The 14,416-nt window shown below is 44.0% G+C and overlaps 1 protein-coding gene across 1 annotated transcript in view; it reads right to left on the bottom strand.

Moving 5' to 3' along the window:
• The window catches only part of sycp2l (synaptonemal complex protein 2-like), a 374,186-nt gene that overhangs the window by 330,480 nt on the left and 29,290 nt on the right, over window positions 1-14,416 (bottom strand). Inside the window, exons 6-7 of the mRNA XM_059652659.1 lie at window positions 5,554-5,639; window positions 4,574-4,662 (exon numbers count right to left, since the gene is read on the bottom strand). Coding sequence (XP_059508642.1) covers window positions 4,574-4,662; window positions 5,554-5,639 — 175 coding nt within the window. The remainder of the gene's footprint in view (window positions 1-4,573; window positions 4,663-5,553; window positions 5,640-14,416) is intronic.

Below are 14,416 nucleotides of genomic sequence, written 5' to 3'. Positions count from 1 at the left end.
CAGGTCTGGCATCATCTGTGAACAGAAATCACAGTTAACATTTCCAGTCCAGTCCGGTGGCATTCTGAGGAAGGGTCACGGGACACAAAACGTTAACTCTGATTTCTCTTCACAGATGCTGTCAGACCCGCTAAGCGATTCCTCATGTGTGTTTAAATGTGTAAATTCCTTATTGCGAGATTATGCATTTTGGCCCCAGACTCTGCCACAGGGAAACAACCTTTCCACAGCTATCCTGTCAAGTCCTCAACTAAATGGTCCTGGGATTCTCCACCTCTTAGTGGAGAGGAGGCTTGAACCGTCCTCATCCTCCACCACCCTCCTGCCCATGCTCGTCCTCACTTTGTACACCCTCTCCTCTATCTCCTCTCACTTTCTTCAGGTCGAAAGTGCGGCCTTGCAGACTCATGTGAGTCCCAGTTATGCCTGTCTCTTTGTAAGGTATATGGAACAGTCCTTGCTCCAGTCCTACACAGGCCTCCAGCCATAACTCTTTCGTCAATGACATCATCGTCTCCCATTTAGAATTGGGAATGGTTTATCAATTTCATTGCCAATTTCCACCTTGTTCTCACCTCCATCTGGTCCATCTCTGATCCTTCCCTTCCATTCCTCAACATCCACTTCCAGGGAAATGCTGGCTGCCAAACTTTTTCTTCATCATCTCCTTGTCGACAGTAGAGGTGTCATCGCAGAGGAGGCAGAAAAGGGGCTCATGGCGAAGACAGCAAGGTGGCAGCTGCAACAGTGGCTCATATTTGGAGGTGTCCTCAAGCAGAGACTTGTAGTGATCTTAGCAAGGCAGCGGCTATAGCTTTGGCTGCATGGTGGGCCCGGATCCAGACTCTTAAAAATGTTGGCAAGGCGGCAGTAGCAGCTTTGGTTGCGAACTGAGCCCAGATTGAGATTTCTAGCGACATCAGCAAGATAGTGGCAATGAAGCCGGGGACTTCTGGGACATCAGCTTGACCCTGACAGGAACTTACTACAGCACAGAGACTGGAACACCTTACAGAAATCCAAGTGACCTAAGAAAACCTGGAACATGGCTTAACAAGAAGAAATATAAATTGTAAATTGTACAGTTTCTTAATTTTCTGCCTTTCTATTTTTGTCAATTGAACAGAAGGTGGCACCTAATTGTGACAAAATACTTTTCACTGTATTTTCCAAAATTCATTTGACAATGAAATCATTCAATATCCAATACAAACCCATCAAAGCCCATAGTGATCTGACTACAAATCTTCAAAGCCTGCTTCCTGAAGGGATTTTATTCCATTCTCCCAGCTTCTCCATCTTCGTCAAATCTATCACAAAGATGCCAGCCTCTCCAGGGAGCATACAAATTCTCTACCTTCTTCCTCATCTGAGGATTCTCACCATCGTGGTTGCAAGGGCAATCAGTCATAGAGCTGTATAGCATGGGACCAGGCCTTTCGGTCCAACTTGCCCATGCCAGCCAGATATCCTGAATTAATCTAGTCCCATTTGCCAGCGTTCGGCCCATATCCTTCTAAATGCTTCCAATTCATGTCGCCGTCCGGATGCCTTTTAAATGATGTGCTTGTACCAGCCTTACCACTTCTTCTGGCAGCTCATTCAATATAAGCACCACCCTCTGCATGAAACGTTTACCCCTTAGGTCCCTTTTATATCTTTCCCCTCTCACCTTAAACCTACAGTCTGTAGTTTTGACACCCCTAGCCCAGAGGTATTCACCATATCCATGCCCCTCATGATTTTATAAAGCGCTATAAGGTCACCTGTCAGCATTGAATGCACCAGGTAAAACAGCCCCAGCCTATTCAGCCTCTCCCTGTAGTTCAAACGCTCCAACCCCAACAACATTCTTGTAAATCTTTTCTGCACCCTTTCATGTTTAACAATATTCTTCACACAGCAGGGAGACCAGATGTGTCCAACATATCTTCTGCGTTTCAGTCCTCATCCCTTCTCCCTAACATTGCCCACCAGTGTTTTTACACGGCTTGTCTTGCTGTACTATTTGCTTTCTTAAGCGCCACCCTACACTCCCTATACGACTTTTTCTTTTATCCTGTTCTGAATAGTCTTAGTCATCCAGGGTATCTGGGCTTGTTTCTAATAAATTTCATCCTAAATGGAACATGTTGGGCCTGCAGTCTTTCCAGTACCTTTTTGAAGACTCTGTAGATATATCATAAAATAGCTATTCCCTATTTAACTGATCCTGCCTACTTTTAAGAAAATCTACTGTCCCCACAATCCAAAATACTTTTGCACTCTTTGTTCTTCCCTTTCTTGAACAAACTTAAAACATATGGTATTTGGTCGTAACCACTAAGACGGTCCCCCACTTTCACCTTGAACACCTGCTTGGCTTTTTTTCTCCAGAATTAGATCCAGCACTGCACAATCCCTATGGGAGCATTTACGTGTCAATATAAAAACTCTCCTGAATACATTTCAAGAAATCTTCCTCCTCTAATCCCTTTATACTATAATTATCCCAACTAATGCTGGGGAAGTTAAAATCCCCTAAGATAATTAGCTTATTATTGTTTTTACACACCTCAGTGAACTGTCCACGTATATGCTTCTCAATTGCCCAAATGCTAGGGGTCTGCTGGGCACTCTAAGCATGATTGTCCCTTTTTTTCCCTAAACTGCACCCAGAAAGCCTCATTTGACAACAGTTTCAAGATATTTTCCCTCTTTACTGATTCCTTAATTAATAATTCAACACCAGCTCTTCTTTTACATTCTCTCCTCTCCTGCCAAAGATCCAAAAATCCCAGAATGTTGATTTGTGCATCCCATCTCTCCCTCAGACGCATCTTTTTGATGGCAACATCATTTCAATTCCATACCATGAATTCATCTGTCTTACCTATAACACTCCTAGCATTTAAGTAGAAGACACACAGCCTCACCTCACTCCCCTGCAACTCAACATGTCCAAACTCCTTCTGCTTAGATAACTCTTCTAAGGTATGCTGTAATACTATTAATGAACACATTGTGCTCCTGCCCCTGTCAAACTAGTTTAAACTCCTCCCAATAGCAATAAAAATGCCTCCCGCAAGAAGGCTGCACCGGTTCTGGTTCAGGTGATTGTAGAGGTCCCACCACCTCCAGGAATGTTTCCAGTGATCCAGGAATCTGCAAGGAATATTCAGCTTCTCTATTCTTCCTGTCATATTATCCACACAACCACATTATATTCCATCAGCCAAGTTTTTGTCCCACTCGCTTAACCTGTCTACAACATTTACAAACTGTTTGTATCATCCTCATCACTTATCTTCACATCTAGTTTTATGTCATCAACAAATTTGGTTTTGACATATTCATTTTGCTCATCTATGGCATTGGTATATATTACAAATAATTTTTGACCCAGAAATGATCTCTGTGGGGCACCACTGGTTAAAGGCTGCCATCCTGAAAATGTCCCACTATAGTAACTCTCCGTCTTCTATTAGTTAGCCAAGCTACCTCCAACACCATGGGCCCATCTTAATAAGCAGCCAGATGTGTGGTACTTTTTATGACATCCATTGCTTCCCCTTTACTTATCCTGCTTGTTACCTCCTTAAAAAATTCTAGTTAATTCGTCAAGCTGCATGAACCATATTAACTCTGCTTTACAATATTATGCATTTCTAAATTTTATACTGCTACATGCTTTGACATTTTCCAATGACAAATATGAAGCAAACTGACCAAAACCTTTTTTGTCGTCTTTCCTTCTTAAATAAAGGTGCATCATTGGCAATTTTCTAGACCTCTGGGATTTCTCAAAAATCTAAAGATTTCTGGAAGATTACTATCAATGCATCCTCTATCTCTGTATCTACTTTAACAACCCAGGATGCATTCCCTCAGGCACTTCAGTCTTTCATATCCCTACTACATTATCCTTAATAATAGCTATTGTGTTTGCTTATTTCATCTCCTTCTTTGGCCCCTTGAATATTTAGTAAATTTGGAATGCTACTAGTGTCTTCAACTGTGAAAATCAACACAAAACATTTATTAAACTCCCCACTACTTCCTGGTTTCCCCATTATTATTTCCCAGCGTCATTCCCCAAGGACCCTATGTTCACTCTGGCTTCCCTCTTACTTTATTTGTATTTGAAGAGCACTGAAATCTCGGTAATTACTTATCTTCAAATTTAGGTAGATCTTTAATCTGCAAAAGAGTTAATAGTCATGGGAGGGCAGGCAGGAATATGGAGACTACAATTAGAATACATATACTATTGAATGACAGATCAGTTCAAGAGTCTCTGATTTCTTATATTCATATCGTACATAAAGCTCTTTCCATTAACAGTGCCTTTACATGTGGTGCTTCCCTTTTACATGGTTTGAACAATAATGCAAACTGTGCATTCCTTCAGATGAGACAGAGAACTGTTAAGGTATCAGTATAAGTTTTAAGAAATTGTACAATATTAAAATCCTCAACCATTAAGTTAGAAAGTACAGTAGGAAACCAATGAATTGGAATCACTTGCTCACCTGCATTCCATGTTTGTCTCGGTTATACTGACATGTAGCTGACAAAATTACTAATTACTTACATCAAACGTCGCATTTTTGTGGTTAGGAGGAGCCTCTTCCTGTCTTCACGTGACATTTGATTAAGCATTGTGTTCATCTTCTTCATTGCCTGTATTTGGAGCAGAAACTCAAAATTACAGTGACTTAGGGCACTTCCTCTCATTACAAGAATGTATCTGTTACCTAGCTACTCCTTCTTTGTCACAATGGCCTTGCTCAGAATAAAATATTCTGTTTATAACCCTCATATATTAACTGGCCTTAAGCTGAGTTTTCAACCTCTTGACCTCTCAATCACCAAGACCTACGTGTTACCATCTAACTGCACTGGGTCCCAGTCCAACTGATGCTGAAACACACTCTATACTTGTGAATAACCCAACACATCTCTTGCACTCTCCATAATCCTTAGTTCATCCAAAGTTTTCTGCCCATATTCAGATTTGCATCCAATCCTGTTCACCTATCATCTGTACCAAGATACCAAGCTTCAATGTTTGAAGAGATTACTGTCCTTTAAGACAATCCTCAGAAGCAGAAGTGTTGAGACTTACTGCCCCACAATGGCCCCAGGTCCACAACAAAATCTAAAATTCTCATCCTTATAGTGAAATTCCTCCATGATGTCATGCCTCCTTATTCTGTTATAGGTGTTACTGCAATGCGAGGCTATTATAATTTCAATATGATTCCTATTGTTTCCTGCTAAACAACTTTCTATCACTTAATCGTTGCATGTTTTCTACACAAGCACATTCCGGGTCATTCACTACAGCAATCATACCTGTGCATACATCTTAGCTCTCCCTTTCATATCTGTGCATACATTTTAGCTCTCCCTTCACTTTCTTCTGTTGCCTTACAAAATCACTTGTAACTGCTGGGATCGTGCCTCATAGCAGGATGATATTGAGATGCAGCAAACTACCTGAGTAAAAGAGTTTTCTAAGAGTAAGCTATGTCTTAATTAAAACAACTATTTGTGTACATTTTGTCTTACCTCTTCTTGAATACAAATATTAACACCATCATCAGTGACTATGGAGCCCGTACGATGCAGGAATTCATCAAGCACTTGGCATTGCCCTGTTGACACAAAAATCATATTATAGTCAAGCTGCAGTTTCATTTCAATAATAATTGTTCAGTTTGATTACCTGCACAACTTCATTGTCTAGTTCCTATAGTTATTTCCTTGTTTAAATTCATCATCTAGTGCTAAAGTTAACGCATTGTAATGGGTGCACATCACAGCTCGGTACTTGTTATCTTTGATACTTATTTCATTTCTATAACTTGTACAGTATTTGCCAATAAACAGACCATTTCATTCACAAACTTGTGCAGCTTCCTACTGTACTCATTATTGGATGGACGTCCAGAAGTGTTTGATGAAATAGAAATCACAGGCGTCTTCAAGGAGTGTGTGACTCTCAAGCCAGTAGTCAACATTAGAAAATGCCGGGTGTGTTGACACCCTGACAACTGAAGTCCCGACCACTGCACCAAAGGGCAAGCGACTGTAAACAAAGGAACAGCAAAGCGTAGAAGTGCTATTTGTTTCTGGTAACTGGATGTTAGACATGGTGTTCTATCTCTTGAGACCAATGCAAAAGACATCAAAGAGAGGATGCAGGGAATAAAATTAAGGTGATGCATTTTGGGAGGTATAACAGGAGAAAACTATACATAATGAATAACAGTTCCATAAGGAGTACTGAGGTACCAAAGGGACCTTGATGTCTGAGCCCATAGATGTCTGAAGGCATCAACATAAGTAGACAAGGTGAAGATGGCAGTACAAGTGATGTTTGCCTTCAATTATAAAACATTGGTTCGACCACAAATGGAATACTGTATGCAGTTGTGATCAACACCTTTCGGAAGGATGAAATTGCATTGGACAGAATGCAGAGGAGATTACCCAGATGTTGCCTGGGATGGAAAGTCTCAATTAGGTGGACAGGCTGAATGGGTTGGTTTGGTTTCCTCACAGCAGAGGAGATCTTACTGAGACATACAAAATTATGAGAGGTATAAACAGAGTAGATCGCGAGAATTTCTTACCCATAGCAGACATGTGTAAGACCAGACTGCATAAGTTTAAGGTGATGAGTAAGTGGTTTAAAGAAGATCTGAGGAAATATTTTGTCACCCACAGGGGCAGAAATACAGAACATGCTACTTGAGTGTAAGGGAAGCAAATATCCTTGCAACATTTAAGAAGAATCTAGATAGCCACTTAAAATACCTGGCCATATTTGGCTGTAGACCAAGTCCAGGTAAATGGGAATAGTGTAGTTTGGTGTTTCATGTTCAGCACAGACATGGTGGGCCGAAGAGCCTGTGTGGCCGTATGACTTCTATGCTGTATGACTCTAAGATTATTCTTTCACCACAGTAGACGGTAAAGTTTGAATTCAATAAATAGGAGTAAAAAACAAATTAAAACCTAGAGTTAAAGTCCAATTGTAATCATGAAATCATTATAAACAGTCATAAATACCCAACATTCTTTAGGAAAATGTGCCACCCTCACTGCTTCAGCCAATATCTAAAACTAGATGCACAATACTGTGATTTACTTTTAACTGCTCTGTTAAAAGGCTTAGCAAGTTGTGCCATGCGAAGTTGAATGAAAAGGAATGAAACCAGACTGACAACAGTTTTCAAACAAGAAATCAGAAATAACAATAGCACACACAGCCCTGTCGACACTGCTAATCCCTCTTTACTAACATTTTTGGCGTTATGCCAAATCAGAGAGAACTGTTCCTCTGTCTAGTCAAGTCCAGTCACGGAATTTTACAACGGCCCAGACACTACTAGTATCATCTCCGGCTACATCCTATTACATTGACAGGGCAGACCCACCAGAGATGGGGATAAAGATGTATACAATCATGAGAGAGTTGCCCTGGGTGTCCTCAATTTCGACCCTAGATCCCATGAAGTCTCATAATATCAAATCAAACTCAGAAGAGAAAAACATCTGCTGATTCAGCATATTCTGGCCCCAACAGCCAGAGATAGAAAATGTTTTGGACCTCTATCTGTTGCAGGTAGATTGGCTATCACAGTGTCAGCATGGCAACACCCCAACAATCCTTGTGTTTTTATTGAGGATGCTGTCCATCATGTTATGAGGCAATATTATTGGGCTAAATAGGATAGTCACAGTGTCATAGAGATCTACAGCACAGAAAACTGCCCATCAGCCTATCACATCTGTACCAGTCAAAAACTACGTAACTATTCTAATCCCACGTTCAAGCACTTGTCCTCTGGGAGAAAAAGATTTTCCTCACATGGATTCATAGAGTGACCAAGACGTACAGCATGGAAACAAACCCTTTGGTCCAACTTGTCCATGTCAACCAGATAACCTAAATAAATCTAGTCCCATTTGCCACCATTTGACCCATATCCCTCTAAACCCTTCCTATTCATATACCCATCCAGATACCTTTTAAACATTGGAATTGTAGCAGCCACCACTTCCTCTGGCAGCTCATTTCATACAGCACCACCCTTTGTGTTAAAAAGTGGCACCTTAGGTCCATTTTAAAATTTTTCCCTTCACCTTGAATCTATGCTCTCTAGTTTTTGACTCCCCTACCCTGGGAAAAAGACTTCGTCTTTTTACCCTATCCGTGCTTCTCATGATTTTATAAACCTCTATAAGGTCTCCCCAGCCACTGATGCTCCAGAAGAACTAGCCCCAGCCGATAGCACAAACTCTCCAACCTTGGCAATATCCTTCTGAATCTTTTCTGAGCTCTTTCATGCTTCACAACATCCTTCCTATAGCAGGGAGGCCAAAACCAAAGATGACAAAGTGTGGAGCTGGATGAACACAGCAGGCCAAGCAGCACCTTAGGAGCACAAAAGCTGACGTTTCGGACCTAGACCCTTCATCAGAAAAGGAGGATGGGGTAAGGCTCTGAAGTAAATAGGGAGAGAGGGGGAGGCGGATGGAAGATGCAGACAGGAGCAGATAGATGGAGAGGAGACAGACAAGTTAAAGGGGCGGGGATGGAGCCTGTAGAGGTGAGTACAGGTGGGGAGCTCCCCCACTGCATCCCAAAATCAGCCCTGCCTCCCTAACCTGTTCTTCCTCTCACCTATCCCCTCCTTCCACCTCAAGCTGCACCTCCATTTCCTACCGATTAGCCTCATCCCGCCCGCTCAGCCTATCCGTCCTCCTTGGACCAACCTATCCCCTCCCTACCTCCCCACCTAAACTCAACTCTACAGTCTCCATCCCCGCCCTTTCAACTTCTCTGCCTCCACTCCACCTATCTTCTGCTCTATACATCTTCGATCCACCTCCCCCTCTCTCCCTATTTATTTTAGAACCCTCTCCCCATCCTCCTTTTCTGATGAAGGGTATAGGCCCAAAACGTCAGCTTTTGTGCTCCTAAGTTGCTGCTTGGCCTGCTGTGTTCATCTAGCTCCACACTTTGTTATTTCGGATTCTCCGGAATCTGCAGTTCCCATTATCCCAGACCAAAACTGCAAGCAGTATTCAAAGAACAAAGAACAAAGAAAATTACAGCACAGGAACAGGCCCTTCGGCCCTCCAAGCATGCCATGTGCCTTCTTCACCACCCTACTGACCTGCGTTGTCACCTTCAGGGAACAATGGACTTGAACACCCGACACCCTCATCCGCCGAGCCAAACTCGTCCTCACCCTCAACAACTTCTCTTTCAATTCTTCCCACTTCCTACAGACAAAGGGGGTGGCCATGGGCACCCGCTTGGGCCCCAGCTATGCCTGCCTCTTTGTAGGTTAAGTGGAACAGTCCCTCTTCCGCACCTACACAGGCCCCAAACCCCATCTCTTCCTCCGTTACACTGATGACTGTATTGGCGCGGCCTCTTGCTCCCCAGAGGAGCTCGAACAGTTCATCCACTTCACCAACACCTTCCACCCCAACCTTCAGTTCACCTGGGCCATCTCCAGTGCATCCCTCACCTTCCTGGACCTCTCAGTCCCCATCTCAGGCAACCAGCTTGTAACTGATGTCCATTTCAAACCCACGGACTCCCACAGCTATCTAGAATACACCTCCTCCCACCAACCCTCCTGCAAAAATTCCATCCCCTATTCCCAATTCCTCCGCCTCTGCCGCATCTGCTCCCACGATGAGGCATTTCACTCCCACACAACCCAGATGTCCAAGTTCTTCAAGGACCGTAACTTTCCCCCCACAGTGGTCGAGAACGCCCTTGACCGCGTTTCCCGCAACACATCCCTCACACCCTGCCCCCGCCACAACCGCCCAAAGAGGATCCCCCTCGTTCTCACACACCACCCCACCAACCTCCGGATACAACGGATCATCCTCCGACACTTCCGCCATCTACAATCCGACCCCACCACCCAAGACATTTTTCCATCCCCACCCTTGTCTGCTTTCCGGAGAGACCACTCTCTCCACAACTCTCTTGTTCGGTCCATACTGCCCTCCAACCCCATCACACTCGGCACCTTCCCCTGCAACCGCAAGAAATGCTACAATCGCCCTCACACCTCCTCCCTCACCCCTATCCCAGGCCCCAAGATGACTTTCCATATTAAGCAGAGGTTCACCTGCACATCGGCCAGTGTGGTATACTGCATCCATTGTACCCGGTGTGGCCTCCTCTACATTGGGGAAACCAAGCGGAAGCATGGGGACCGCTGTACAGAACACCTCCGCTCGGTTCGCAATAAACAACTGCACCTCCCAGTCGCAAACCATTTCCACTCCCCCTCCCATTCTTTAAATGACATGTCCATCATGGGCCTCGTGCAGTGCCACAATGATGCCACCCGAAGGTTGCAGGAACAGCAACTCATATTCCGCTTGGGAACCCTGCAGCCCAATGGTATCAATGTGGACTTCACCAGCTTCAAAATCTCCCCTTCCCCCACCGCACCCCAAAACCAGCCCAGTTCGTCCCCTCCCACCACTGCATCACACAACCAGCCCAGCTCTTCCCTTCCCCCCACTGCATCCCAAAACCAGCCCAGCCTGTCTCTGCCTCCCTAACCTGTTCTTCCTCTCACCCATCCCATTCTCCCACGCCAAGCCGCACCTCCATTTCCTACCTACTTACCTCATCCCGCCTCCTTGACCTGTCTGTCTTCCCTGGACTGACCTATCCCCTCTCTACCTCCCCACCTATACTCTTCTCTCCACCTATCTTCTTTTCTCTCCATCTTCGGTCCGCCTCCCGCTCTCTCCCTATTTATTCCAAAACCCTCACCCCATCCCCCTCCCTGATAAAGGGTCTAGGCCCGAAACGTCAGTTTTTGTGCTCCTGAGATGCTGCTTGGCCTGCTGTTTTCAGCCAGCTTCACACTTTATTATCTTTAATGGACCTGAACACCCAGCTCTCTCTGTTCACCAATTTTCCCTAGGACTTTTCCATTTACTGTATAGTTCGCCCTTGAATTTGATCTTCCAAAATGCATCACCTCGCATTTGCCCGGACTGAACTCCATCTGCCATTTATCTGCCCAACTCTCCAGTCTACCTATATTCTGCTGTAATTTCAGACAGTCCCCTTCACTATCAGCTACTCCACCAATCTCAGTGTCATCAGCAAACTTGCTGATCAGACTACCTACCACTTCCTCCAGATCATTTACATATATCACAAACAACAGTGGTCCCAGCACAGATCCCTGTGGAACACCACTGGTTACAGGTCTCCAATTTGAGAAACTCCCTTCTACTACTACCCTCTGTCTCCTGTTTCCTAGCCAGATTTTTATCCATCTAGCTAGCACACCCTGGACCCCATGTGATTTCACTTTCTCCATCAGCCTGCCATGGGGAACCTTATCAAGCGCCTTACTGAAGTCCATGTATATTACATCTACAGCCTTTCCCTCATCAATCAACTTTGTCACGTCCTCAAAGAATTCTATTAAGTTGGTAAGACATGACCTTCCCTGCACAAAACCATGTTGCCTATCACTGATAAGCTGATTTTCTTCCAAATGGGAATAGATCCTATCCCTCAGTATCTTCTCCAGTAGCTTCCCAAACACTGAAATCAGGCTCATTGGTCAATAATTACCTGGATTATCCTTGCTACCCTTCTTAAACAAGGAGACAACATTAGCAAGTGTCCAGTCCTCCGGGACTTCACCCATGTCTAAGGATGCAGCAAAGATATCCGTTAAGGCCCTGGCTACTTCCTCTCTCGCTTCCCTCAGTAACCTGGGATAGATCCCATTCGGACCTGGGGACTTGTCCACCTTAATGTCTTTTAGGATACCCAACACTTCCTCCTTCCTTATGTCAACTTGACCTAAAGTAAGCAAACATCTATCCCTAACCTCAGCATCTGTCATGTCCCTCTCCTTGGTGAATAACAATGCAAAGTACTCATTGAGAATGTCACTCATTTTCTTTGACTCGCATAACTTTCCTTCTTTGTCCTTAAGTGGGCCAATCCTTTCTCTAGTTACCATCTTGTTCCTTATATATGAGTAAAAGGCTGTGGGATTTTCCTTAACCATGTTTGCCAGCAATATCTCATGTCCTCTCTTAGCCCTCTTAATGCCTCATTTCAGATTCGCTCTAAATTCCCGATATTCTTGCAAAGCTTTGTCTGTCTTCAGTCACCGAGATCACACGTATGCTTCCTTTTTCCTTTTGGCTAGTCTCACAATTTCACCTGTCATCCATGGTTCCAAAAGTCACCTAACCAAAGTCCTGTACAGCTGCAACATGACCTCCCAACTCCTATACTCAATGCACTGACCAATAAAGGCAAGCATACCAAACACCTTCTTCACTATCCTACCTAACTGCAACTCTACTTTCAAGGAACTATGAACCTGTGCTCCAAGGTCTGCTTGTTCAGCAGCACTCCCAGGACCTTATCATTAAATGTATAAGCCCTGCGCTGATTTGTCTTTCCAAGGTGCGGCTAATTTAATTACCTAAATTAAATTCCATCTCGTACACCTCCAATTTTGGTGTCATCTGCAAACTTACTAACTATGCCTCCTATGTTCACATCCAAATAATTCATATAAATGATGAAAAACAGTGGACACAGCATCAATCTTTTTGGCACACCTCTGGTCACGGACTTCCCGACTGAAAAGCAATCCTCCACCACCACCCTCTGTCTGCTGCCTTCAAACAAGTTCTGTATCCATATGGCTAGACATGATCAGGCTGCTGCTGAATGCTCTCTAAACCTGTCATTTACCTTGAATCAAAGCTCCCTGGACAACAGGCCCCCATCAAGGGCAAAAGTTTCTGTCTCTTTCATTTATGCCCTTTATAGTTTCGTACAGATCCTTATCATATAGCAGCTCATTTTCCTCTGCTCGAAGGAAAACAATTCCAGTCCAATAATCTCTCTTCATAACTTCAACTTTGCAGCAAGGCAACAACCTAGTAAATCTCTGCTTGACTCCCTCCAGTGCTATCACATCCATCCTATTATGTGGGTTCCAGATCTTCACATAATACTCTAGATGTGACCTAACCAATATCTCATACAATTCCGGGTGTTTCTTGGTGTTTCCCAGAATCCTATCATTTCTCATTTTTCCTTTAGCTTGTTTATCCTGCCTAATTGTATGACATCACATTTATTCAGCTTGAATTCCATTTGCACTAATCAGGCAATCTGACCTAGGAAAAGGCTGGCACACATGCTCAAGAAGGGGTGGAGGGAGGGAGAAAGCGTAAAAGATGGATGTAAATGGAGCCCACAGAGAGAGAACAACAACTGGGCAGACAAAAGAGTGGATAAAAGGTACTACTGAAATTATTCAATTTGATACTGAATGTTCAACTCTCACCATGTGGTCTTCTCTATATTGGGAAGACAAAGCTCAGACTGAGTGACTGCTTTGCAGAACACCTACATTACGAGGGGGAATAATTTTAAGGTGATTGGAGGAAGGTATTGGGGAGATGTCGGAGGTAGGTTCTTTATACAGTGTGTGGTGGGCGAGTGCAATGCACTGGCAGCAGCGGTAGTGGAGACAAACACTTTAGAGCCTTTTAAGCGACTCTTGGATAGGCACATGTATGATATGATAATATAGTGTATGCACGGTAGTTTGATCTTAGTAGGACAATAGGTCGGCACAACATTTTGGGCCGAAAGGCCTGTAATGTGCTGTTCTATGTTCTATCTGCAAAAATGATCCGAAGCTTCTGGTTGCCTGCTTTTTTCAACACACCACCATGATCCCTGGCCAACATCTCTGTCTTGGTCTTGCTACAGTGCTCCAGCAAAGCTCAGCGCAAGCTGGAAGAACACCACATCATTTTCTGCATGGGAAACCTGCAACCTTCTGGACTCAAATATCAAATTCAACAATTTCAGGATCAAAAACCAGAATTGCAGGAAAAGCTCAGCAGGTCTGGCAGCAACTATGGAGGGAAAGTTAAAGTTTCAGATCAAGTGACTCCTCAAGACTTGGGCACCTTCTCCCATGTCCAAACCCCAATCCCCACACACTAGGCCTTGTCATCACATGGGCTGCAACCACAAACAACACCTTGACAGCCACTAACAATTCCCATTAACAGATATTCATTTTCCCAGCCTGACCTTTACCCATTCCCTTGTCTGCCCGACTACTGTTCTTTCTCTCTGGGCTCCATCTCCACCTGTCAGTTACCCCTTATCCCTCCCCTTCACTAGCATATATATGCACCAATATTTCTAGCTGCTATCCATTCTGAAGAGGGCTCACAAGACCAGCAATGTTAACTCTGTTTTCTCTCCAAGGAAATTTGCCATTTGCACCTAGTCTGGCCTAAATGTGACTTCAGACACACAGTAATGTCACTGACTCTCCAATGTCCTCTGAAATGGCCTAAAAACAAT

The sequence above is a fragment of the Stegostoma tigrinum genome, chromosome 19 (genome assembly GCF_030684315.1).
Source record: "Stegostoma tigrinum isolate sSteTig4 chromosome 19, sSteTig4.hap1, whole genome shotgun sequence".
Taxonomy (NCBI): domain Eukaryota; kingdom Metazoa; phylum Chordata; class Chondrichthyes; order Orectolobiformes; family Stegostomatidae; genus Stegostoma; species Stegostoma tigrinum.
This window is presented reverse-complemented; position numbering and strand designations above follow the sequence as displayed.